Source organism: Typha latifolia, chromosome 15 (assembly GCF_019914945.1).
Source record: "Typha latifolia isolate L0001 chromosome 15, TyphaL0001v2, whole genome shotgun sequence".
Lineage (NCBI taxonomy): Eukaryota > Viridiplantae > Streptophyta > Magnoliopsida > Poales > Typhaceae > Typha > Typha latifolia.
This window is the reverse complement of record NC_133100.1, coordinates 7,477,643-7,488,816: the sequence shown is the minus strand read 5'-3', so window position 1 is coordinate 7,488,816 and position 11,174 is coordinate 7,477,643. Positions and strand designations below refer to the sequence as shown.

At 35.7% G+C, this 11,174-nt stretch overlaps 1 protein-coding gene across 10 annotated transcripts; it reads right to left on the bottom strand.

The window, feature by feature from the left end:
• Nucleotides 1-159: 159 nt before the first annotated feature.
• On the bottom strand, nt 160-10,481 carry LOC140801923 (uncharacterized). Of its 10 annotated transcripts, none has more exons than XM_073157298.1 (20): nt 10,388-10,481; nt 9,706-9,817; nt 8,525-8,629; nt 7,223-7,279; nt 7,007-7,077; nt 6,295-6,394; nt 5,553-5,623; nt 5,294-5,394; nt 5,103-5,206; nt 4,959-5,012; nt 4,778-4,833; nt 4,624-4,662; nt 4,368-4,512; nt 3,377-3,558; nt 3,233-3,300; nt 3,002-3,074; nt 2,875-2,936; nt 1,874-2,798; nt 1,235-1,525; nt 160-647 (listed from the first exon to the last, which is right to left on the bottom strand). In XM_073157298.1, the coding sequence occupies exons 2-20, from the start codon at nt 9,781-9,783 to the stop codon at nt 374-376; spliced, it is 2,856 nt and encodes a 951-aa protein (XP_073013399.1). In that variant the 5' UTR covers nt 9,784-9,817; nt 10,388-10,481; the 3' UTR covers nt 160-373. The 10 variants fall into 10 exon arrangements, with proteins under 10 accessions (XP_073013399.1, XP_073013405.1, XP_073013409.1 ...); XM_073157304.1 differs by having other exon boundaries at nt 5,294-5,377; nt 10,388-10,435; XM_073157308.1 differs by having other exon boundaries at nt 6,295-6,389; nt 10,388-10,435.
• Nucleotides 10,482-11,174: the final 693 nt, after the last annotated feature.

Here is an 11,174-nt window from a genome sequence, read left to right as displayed (position 1 = left end):
TTAATCATTTGTGAAGAATATTATGTACTAGTAAACATTTAATGATTTAAAATGGTTTCTTCAAACTAGAGAAACCTATTTCTTAATATTTGCAAGCTTGGAAACAGAGTAATGTGACATTGCTGCATAGATCACAAAGAAATATTAAACAGGAGAGGATACTGATGAAACCGCTGTCTTAATAGATGTACTGAAGTCACTAGATACAAATGAAGGAATTTGGAGCTGCAAATCAAATCAAATTGATATTGGTGGAAATTTGACACTCTCAGCAGGCCAGCAACTGCAGCCATGGAAAGAATCACAAAGAATGTGATTTTTAGATATATTAGTACTAGAAATAATGCATCCACCAATCAAGAAGATTCCCACATCATGACCTCAGCCTATGGCAAGTAATTTCATAAATAACTCGCAGAAAGCTTTTTGTTTTTTCTTCTTCAGGAACAACGAGAAGTTTTGCAACTCTTGCGAAAGATGCTTGATGTTTTAAGACAGAAATTTCTTTGATATCTGCTTGTGGCTCCTTGTGGAGCTTCGTCTGTGACAATGCCCACTGCATTGCCCATATAGCAAGAGGTCGCATGTAGCATAAAGACCGGTATTCGTCATCATTATTCCAAGCTTCAGGGGTTTGAAAAGAATACCTGTATATTAAAGTCGAGATGGTAAGACTTTTTGAGAGAGATCAATGGAGAAGAAATTTTGAAGAACATCATTTATCGAGGAACATAACAGGAAATTGAGATCCAAATAAATGCTGAGAATTCGGCATGAACCAAATGACACCACTAAGTTGTTCAATAGAGTCTACTGCCATTCTAATGTACAATAGAGTTACCTTTCAATAACGGGCGGTCAATGTATGACACATTTCAATGATAAAAGATGAGAAAAAACCTTAATTCTTTTTTTGTACACGTACCTTTCAGCTAAGGTTTTTTCTTTTCTTTTCTTTTTGTTCTTAAGTAGTTCAGATTAACTCTTGCTTGTCAAGAAATTAACTTGAGGAGTATAGACAGAAATACTGTATTTTGAAGGACATATCTTGACACATATCATAAAAACATAAGGAGCTCTGAATATAGAAGAAGATTTACTTTCATGTAGAATGTTCTGGAAAAGTTCACGTGTACCAATGTGAACTTTTGAGGAAAATTCTAGAAGAGACATTCCATTCTTGATTTCGTAAACAACTTGTAGTTTAACAGAAGCAGGAGAAAACAATACTCACCCGAGTCCTTCTGGAGACCAGGCAGCCTTATAGCTCCCTTCTGCAGTTTTAAATCCTTGTTCTACCATGCCTTCTTGAATCATAGCAGCAGCAACTGCATATGTTACACCAGGCCATATTTCTCTTGACTGCATGGTAGACGTATCAATAGTGCCATCTGGTCGCATCCCATTAATTGCTCCCCTTTTGCCATCCTTGAATTTCATGACATTGAAATTGAAAACCTTTTCTAGTGCACTTTGTGCTTTCTCCTCATCAACAATAGGTGAGAGACCACATGCTCTAGCATACCTGGAATGTGGTTAAGTTGTTAGAGAGAACGTTCATGACTCATGAGTATAATAACATATCAAGATTGAGCTATATCCAAAAGTTAAATAGAGAAAACAATTTTCATTGCACAAACTTCTGGCACAAAAAAACTTTGAAGGGGTTCAAAGACCAGACTTTAGCAATTTCTCATATCTCTCATAAAATAGTAGAAAAAAGCTATTATAAGAAATAAGACACAATTAATATCAAAGTTCAATTATAGCCAATGAAATGGCGATTAAACTACTGATGTGCACTTTAAGAAATGAAACCCCATAAAGCTAATAAACTGGTGCACATTCACTCTATGATCATGCCATCACATACCACTGTCCTGCCAATTGATCAGCCTGGATAGAAGAACTTGTCCTGCTGCCACTATTATCATAATTGAAGTAAGAACCATTCCACAGATTTCCATACACAGATTTTGCCTTCTGATACTTGTCCCAGAAAAGTTCTTCAGAAGCTTTGTCACCAACTTCACGTGCCATCGCTGAAGCAGCCTGAAGAGCAGCTACCCAAAGCCCTCCACTGTACGCACTTACACCGGTAACTGACCACACATCGTAAGTCTGATCGGGGAAGCTTTCATTTTCAATCATACCATCTCTATCCTTATCAAACTGATCCATGTATGCCATTGCCATATAAACTGATGGCCAAACTGCTCGTGCAAAGGACTTATTGCCAGTGGCTATTGTGTCTCTGTAAACTTGCAGCACAAATTTGGGGTTAAGGTCCTTCCATCTGTTTGTGTTATGAAGAGTGTATGCATTTAATTTGAACCATGGATCTAGTAGTCCAAGATCATGAGGAACAGCACCAAGAACCTTTCTTGAAGCCCAATTGCCATCATATAGAATTCGAACCTTTTCAGGATCATGCATCATTACCGCAGCAGCAAAGTCTCTTTGAATGCTAAGTTCAAGTTTTGGAAACAGCATGACAAGAGAGAAGGATGCATAGAAATGGACATCGTATGTATTCCACATATAATACTCAATCCCCTCAAGGTAGAGAAACTGCCCAATATTTTCTTCATTCTGAAGCAAAGATGTTCCAAAAGCCGAATTTGATGCAATGGATGCATGCATTTTATCAAGTATTGATGCCATTCTGTCGAGGATGTCTACTGCGGTTTTGTTTCCTGGGGCGAGCTCACTTAATTTCTTAATTTCTCCATTCGACATATCAAGAGAGAACTTCCTTTCTTCAATTGTTGACAAACTCTGAATTGGTGGTGATCCATCTGTGCATCAATAGTCGTGCATGCATTATAAATGTAATTGTGCTCTTTACTTAATAAAATGAAATGAAATAAGTACCTGTCCATATAGTTCCTCCGGCATTAAGGTAGTATAGCTCATTGAAAAGAGTGACAGGGTACCTGCAAAATTCTTGATGATATGTTATATCTACAAGCTATTGTGTGAGTTGATAGTTGAGCTTTACCATGGTGGAACCCTCTTGTCTTGTAAAATAGGTCTTTGCCATTCTTCAATTTGGGCTTCCCAGGAACCATGCTCTAATTTTTTCAGACGAAAGCAGATACTAATATCAAAATTCCTTCATCAAGAGTATTAATAGACAGAGTTACACTGGAATTGATTACAACTGAAGAAAGGAACCAAGAATAGCATCACAGTCCTGCACGCATGGAAATTAATGATGTTAAAGACATACCGAGAATAGCATCATGTGCCAGACTTGCTGCTGCATCACCGTCGATGCCATAGAATTTCGTATAGCGCCTGCAAAAATAGAGTGAATCAGCACAGGTAACTGGTTTGTTTCTCTATGAAATTGTCTGAATGTGGATGAGATAACCTGTGATAAATCTTTCCGCTGTGAAATTTTACTTCAGGGCAAGCCCATGCGAGAGAAAATGTCACAGAATGGGTTGCTTGAGAAGAAAGTTTTACTGAAGCTGCAATAGCTGCTCCAATTGATGAACCTGGTTTGGAGCACATTGATGTGTTGCTGAGATCTAGATGATTGAAGGATCCATGCTGTGACAATCAAATGTATGTCAGTTAGAAGCAATATTATGAATTATTAAGAATGTGAATCAGTTTTTTCTATGATAGGAATTCTCTCATGAAAACATAGCAGTTTCTTTTTTTGGCAGATAATATTAATTAGATATTTATATCATAAATGAAAATTAATAAATAGTACAGAAGTCAAAGGATAAATGAGTATAACCACCGTACAGTGAAATAAAGAAAAGAATAACAACTAATAAAAGAATAGAATATGCAAGAAGCAATATCACCTACCACAGGTATCTTTACTATGATTTTAGAGGTGAACATACTCACTGCTCGGCGCTCGCAGTAAGTTGCCAAGATATATATGAATACCATATACTCTATAGGTGTCTGATGGATTGAAAACAAAGTGCTAACATATAATGCATGTTTCTAACACAAAACCTAGACACACTAAAAATGTTAAATTATTTACTGGCCTCTAAATCTTCAAAAGGAAAAAAAGGGAAGAAAAGAAAAAAGATTTAGCATGAGGACATAAAAGTACCACCAGACATTAAAAAAAACATTACAACTGAGCCATGACATGAGAAAATTATATACAGAAAGGCAGGATGACAATTCAAATAATCACCAAGTGATATTTTGTGACGAAATGCAAGTAACTATGATTAAGTTGAATGTGTCACTGAAACACTTGATTCAGTTCTCTCTATCAGGGTCATAAAATAGTGAAATACTATCAGGTATGTAACAAAGTGGGATAATTAGTTTCAAATTTTCAATAACACAAATTGGAAAATATGGTGAGAATAAATGGTAAAAACCTCTTTGACAGCATGCCACATGTCTCTGGCTGTAATTGTCTCAGATTTCCCCGATATCTCAAAGCAGGGACATTCAGAGACGTGAACATCAGCTGTCTCTTGTGCTGCTATTGCAAAGGTTACCGGAGGTTGTCCATCAGCAGTCCTGCTTTCACATACATACTTCAGAAAATACGTCACAAAATGACAATAATATATGGTAATATATGGCAAGAGAATGCTACTTATTATTTAAAAGTTATGAAGTGGAATATACTTGTGATGTAAAAGTACTCCACGCACACCATCCTTTTCTCTGCAAATTAATAAATTCATCTCAATGCAGATTTCAGCCAATTGAGAAGGTTGAACTGGTAACTTTATATAAAAATTTAAGACAAGATAGCTCTTTATTTACAATGTCTTCTTACTTCATCTTGGAATTGGAATGATATCCAGATAACTCAGATGTTCCACCAATGGAGTTCTGCATATTAAATGAAGATAGATAAAGATCTTCCTATTAAGTATTAAGAATTGAAGCATAAAATGAATCAGCATTTCTGTCAGGTTAGATTCCACAATGACAATGATGTCAGTATCTGAACTTACAGCCCATGAGAAAAGCAAAGTTACATCTGCAGTAGTCTTCGCCATATTGATCAGCTGAAGGAATCACACAACAGCTGCTTAAGAAAAATACGTAATCTATTTGAATGCCAAATGTAATTCATGACAAAGCGATGTATCTACTACCGTGAAAGTGAACACTGCAACAGGATAGCTGCTCTGCTGGTAATTGTGGGGAATAATTGGAGATAGCTGACGGCAAATTATTTTAAGATCTGGGTCAGGTTCCCCTGTCAAGAATGTAGAGAAAATGATTATGAAAAACAAATGCAATGCCACTGACATATTGCGAGAATTATTCAGTGATATGACATTACCATCATATATGGTCCAAGCTCTCGGATATAAAGCATGATAAGTAGAATTTTCTCCAGTCAGGTTCCAATCCCAGGATCCAACTCCTGAAATGCTATTTCCTCTGAATATAAAAAGCATAAAGAAGATTTTCAAATTTCCAAATTCTTTGATTTTAAGACAGAGACTTATAGTTACCATAGAATATAAATACTCTAAAAATTGATGAATAGTACCCTGAATGTCAAGGAGAAACAAACAGAACAGAAAATTTTTGCTCACTTAAGCACTTCTGGATTTGCTGGGGACAGTACGGTGGAATACCTCTTACCATCTGAGCGTGAACTAAAAACCTGAAGCAGAAAATAGCATCCTCGATTTATTTAAAGAACAAAGAGATCATGCTTAGATGAGGCTTTGCAATATAATCAGATAATCACAAATTGGCAAGTATTTTTAATTCCTTTAAAGGTATAACTGATCAGAATATACCAATGACAGTTAACTAGCATCACAGAGGAAGAGAACTGTTGACGAGCAAGTTTCATTGCATTTCAAGAAAACGGTATACCAATTGAAAAAATCCAGTAGATAAGCTTTCTATAAATAGTTTACAAGTGGCATCTAACTTAATAGTTAGTCAAGATGCATATCCTTTATAACATCACCTCTTTATATGCCTCACTAATAAGGGGCATGTTGACTTCTTGAAAGAATCGAGTTGACTTTCTATGCATTCAAACTGTCTATATTCAAATTATGACCAGAAATCAATTCTATTTAACATCACCTGTTTACACGCCTCCCTGATACATATTACCCACTAAATCAAAGGAGAAATTGCTTGTCTATAGACATTCCAAAGATTTGTTTATTTACAACTAACGACCATCTCAAATAATAAAAATTTCAACATAATGTTTTCCTAATAGTTGTTATTGTAAGATATTCTTTGATCAGCTATCATGGCTCACTATTTATTTATTTAGCAGAACTATAAGGAAGAAGACTAAGCAAGACTTACAGAAAATTGATTTGCTAGTACAGGTTTATCTTCACATGTTGCAGGGAACAATTGCCACCGTTGGAAATCACCTTTGTAACTTCTCCCAATACTTCCTGCACTAAAAGTAGAATTTTCCAAGCATATGAGGAATATAGTACAGGTCCAGCAACAACTAAAAGTAATAGCTAGAAAAAAATTTATGCAAAAAGAAATTTATAAGATATTCCACTATATAGAATAAAAGAAATGTGAGAAGAGTTGTAGAGCGATATGAAAGAGCAAAAGATTATTGAAAATGTTCACTGAAGTGCAACAGAGAGCATAATGATTTTCAACATAACAATGAAAAACAAAAAAACAAAACAAAATAAAACAGAACATAAAATAAAAAAGAAAGGCCACTTATAAGTAAATGTCCTTGAAATCAGCATTGATGTCCAATGTATCAATTATTTTGCATTAGTGTGTAAGTGGCGATAACATAATTCCAATTAGTTCATGAGCTCTTGAAAAAATACGGCAAGCAATTAGTTCATGAGCTGTCACATCCTCAATAAATTCACATTTTGGATTTAGTCCTCAGTAATAATAATAGATAAATAAGGATATGCAAGGCCAGCCTAAATAAGTATATAACTTTTCTTCTGACTGTAGTTATGATAAGCTTAATGGATGCTGAACATAGTACAGCTGACAAGTTTATTGCCAAGAGATGTTGCACTAAACATACCCAATACCACCCAAAGGAGCTCCCTGAGAAGATTGGGCAACACGCTTCTTCATAGGATCAATAACTGAAGGCTGTAAAATGTAACTAGGTAATAAGATGTCTGAAATTCTTGAAGATTATGATATGAGAGTTTGATCTATAATTTCCTTTAATGCCAAAACATTTTTTTCTTTTTGTAAAATAGCACAGTTGACAAGATTATATGTAAAAACATACTCTTCCTTTTGAGGTTTCTTCAATGATGTGTCGCCCAAGTCGAATACCAAGATGAGCCTGCAGAAATAAAAGAAAGAATTGAAGTTATCAAACAAGTGAGAGCAGTGAAGTCATTCCACATGCTGCAGACCGTCCTATGCGGTGAATGTCCTAAGGCTTTGATATTTTCAGGTCATGAATTAAGCATCCTAATATCTTAAGTTTGTCTGCTTAAATAGTTGAGTAGGAAATTCTTTCTGCAATAAATTGACAGCTAAGTGCCAGATAATAAAAGAATATGAAAAGACTATACATGCTACTTACCAAGACCTGCAGGCTGCACTCTTCCTAAGGTGAATTGGGTTGTCACAACAACTGAGAGCAGACAACTATTTCTCTACTCTTCAAATAAATAATTTCCCATTTCAGCATTTAAAGAAGGCAGCTTATTGATCAGCCATGTAAAGATGATCATGAGACTCATGTAATTTCTAGATTTCATTTCTTTCAGAGTTACTATACACCACCCATATTACTATAGGTGTTTCATCTTTCCTCACAACTTTTATACATTTTTTGTGAAATTATTTCTCCAATCTTAACTTGATCAACATCATCATGTGAATTATTCATATATGCCATCTCATTTGTTGTTCAAAGACCTCATCCCACATAATATCTACTGAATCAGATCATATGTTTTCAACAGCACACTGAATTGCAAAGAATTAAGTGCTAATTCTGCAATATCCATTTTAGCAAATATGTTTGTAATTCCATTTGATATTACATTGGATCCATCTTATATTTTTATTATTTCAAATTTCTGCAAGAGCTTGTCATAACATATGCTTCACCGCACCTCCAGCACCTTAATCTTTTCTGTGCTATGTTCTTGCGTAACCCCCTCAAATCGTCCTCCTTACCTTACAACACCCTTTTACATTTACTTCTTGACAACTCCATCTGTCCCCCTGAAAAGGCAGCCAATTTTGAATTTCCCCTTATTTTTTATGACATTTCACATAAACATCCTAAAACACCCTCAGATTCTAAGAAAAGACCAAAGACATGTAAGTCAATATCAGCAGTAATCCAGTTTGTCCATTTTTCCCAACTCAATTCTTGTTGTGAACTGTGAACTGACATTTCAATGTGCTAGGCAAGATTCAATAATAATCTCTCCAATTCAACCACCAAGAAACTTTACAGTAAGATGGACTTCTATGAAAACTAATAAACTATTTAGCAGAATCATTTAATGCCTATATGTGAGATTAACAAGAATGAAAATACCAAACATCATCAAAACTCGAAAGATACCAGTTGCAGCTTCTCTAGCAGGGTTAAAGTAAATGCTGGCAATCGGTGTCCCTCATTGCTCACTTGTCGTTGCCATGTTAAGGGTGGATGCTGTGCAGGATCCACCTTTAACAACAAGAAGGTAAGTGCTTAGTACAATTAAGTATAAAATGGACTTATGTAGAAAGCTTTTTCATAACGCATATCTCAGTTTAATATGTTTATCCAAAGAAGAAGCATAATGATATAAATAGGAGAGGAAAGGGCAATTGTCAAAGTTCCTCAAGTAGACCCATCATGGAGAAATCCAGAAAGAGTCCTAGTCTACTGGAGCCAGTGCATTCTTATCAACAGAGTTAAAATTGTTCTGATTGACATGAGGCAATAAAATCGAGATAAGAAAAAGAAATACTTAGAAATTATTTTATGTCATTGGACTATAAAGTAATAGCTTAATAAAAAGCAAGAAATAGATGAAGAATTAGTCTAGGACATCCAATGTGCAAGATACTACAGATATAGAAATCTTGAATGTGATAGACAAAAATAATAACAGCCTTTACATGTTTGATCTACAGTTTCAAATAATTTCTCTTCATAGCAATAAATCTTATAGCTTATGGTATTAAAAGTGCAAATAGAGAGATCTTGTGTGAGTATTAGGAAAAGTGGATGATGTTTTTAGCTAGTTGGATAATTGAAAGGATTGTATCTGAAATACATGTTATAATCGTGATGTGCAACACATATATGGCTATACGGGCAAGGAGATTACTTCTATTTTGGGAAGAAAGGAGATTAAAAAGAAACTCAAGGTCATTAGTCCTATAAAAAACATTCAAACTCCCCATTTGCATCATGATCTTTTATCCCATATATCACTGCTTAAATTGGCAAGTTCTTAGCTGAAACATTTGATAGTTGATATGCTCATCCTTGCTATCCAATCTTACTTGCACCCAGATTCACATTACAGGAAAAAATAGAGAGGTTTTCTTTTTTTTTAAAAACACAAGAAAAGTTGAGAAGGATTGTGGTGATAAGTACACAGTGCACCATTAGGGAAATGATTAAAATAGAGAAAAGATACTTAAAGATTGAGGCAATTGATGACAAGGCCTCAAAATACATTTTAACGGAGCTTCCATCACAGCAAGTAGCACCTCAATATAAAATTGATGGAAATATGAAGGACAGCTTACCAAAGTGGCATTTTCCTCAGTATTTGGATAATAGCCAGACACATCCTTCTCTGCGCCATCAACTCCATCCTCAGGCATTTTTTCAAGGCAAAATCAGACAGCTTGGAGAAACCTACAGGGAAACTACAAATCTAAGCGAGTACAACTTTAAAGAATCTGCTGTGTTAAAACTGCCACTAATTTGAGTGCATTAAATGTCACGTACTCTAATCAAAGAACCAAATCCATTATAAGAAATTCTTGTGCTACAGTAAGAGAAATTACCACTACACCTCTCACGATTATGTCCAGTTGATATGATTAATACTTCGTCGACAATTTCTTTTACAATGCAAATACAAATGCAACATCGCAAAGTAAACCGAAAGATAAATCTAAGGAACCTCAGGTTGGACGAAAGGACGAAATCATAATCACATACTATTTTACAATGGGAAAAAAGTAACAACTCCTAACATTTCCAAACGCTTCCATATCCAGTATCCAGATCGATCAATCCAACATCAAGAAGAAAATAACAATCAAAATTCCCGATTTACTCCAATAAATGGCAGTGCATTCTACAGCATTAAAAGGATTCGAAGGAAGGAAGGATCAAACTAGTCGAGACAACGATCCCAGATCCACACAATGCCGCAAAAATATCCAATGATAACATCAAATCAAGAACAATAACCCTAACCTGCGGGGGAGAAAGAGAGAGAAAGAGAGAGAATTCGAAGGCGAGGACGATTTGGATGGCAATGGAGCGTGCTCTTAACGACAGAAAAAAAGAGGTGCATAATTCCCAAAAACAAAAAAATATCTGGCAGTGGATGATCCGAGACGTACGAATCTCTCGTTTGTAACACTCCATCAATCCTAACCGTCCGATTAGAGGTCCGAACTCGGACGGCTTATAAGAAGGCTTCAGGGGCCAATCAGACGGCTGTGGATCTCGCTCTCTTTGGGTAGTAGTTGGTTGTCGTCTTCTGGCTGCCTTTAAAAGTCAAACCCGCTCGTACAAAAAAATCTAACCGTCCGATTAAATCAATTGGTACGCATCGACGAAGGTAAATCCGACACGTGGTAAGTGCTAAGTCCGAACTTAAAAGGCCTCGGAGGTGTGAGGGGTTTAAGCGTACACGATTGGTAGTAAATAAGACGAAGCGTGGCGTATACCGTACTGCGAGGTCGTTATTCGTTAGGATTGTTTTTCAATCAACACCCCGTATTGTGTGTCTACTCCGTAATAAACATATAATGTAGGGCGTAAAATGCATAAGATACCTTCATATATTAATTAGAGTCCAAAACCATGCACTAATTTCTCTATATATTAATTATTTTTCTCAGTCAGCTAATCCTCTGATTCCTATGCGTATATATGTTTACTCTGGTAATGCGGTAAACAACGTGATGACATGAATTGATCACGATATATATAATGGAAAGCATGGTCGTCGTCTTTAAGAAATAGTAAATGGCAA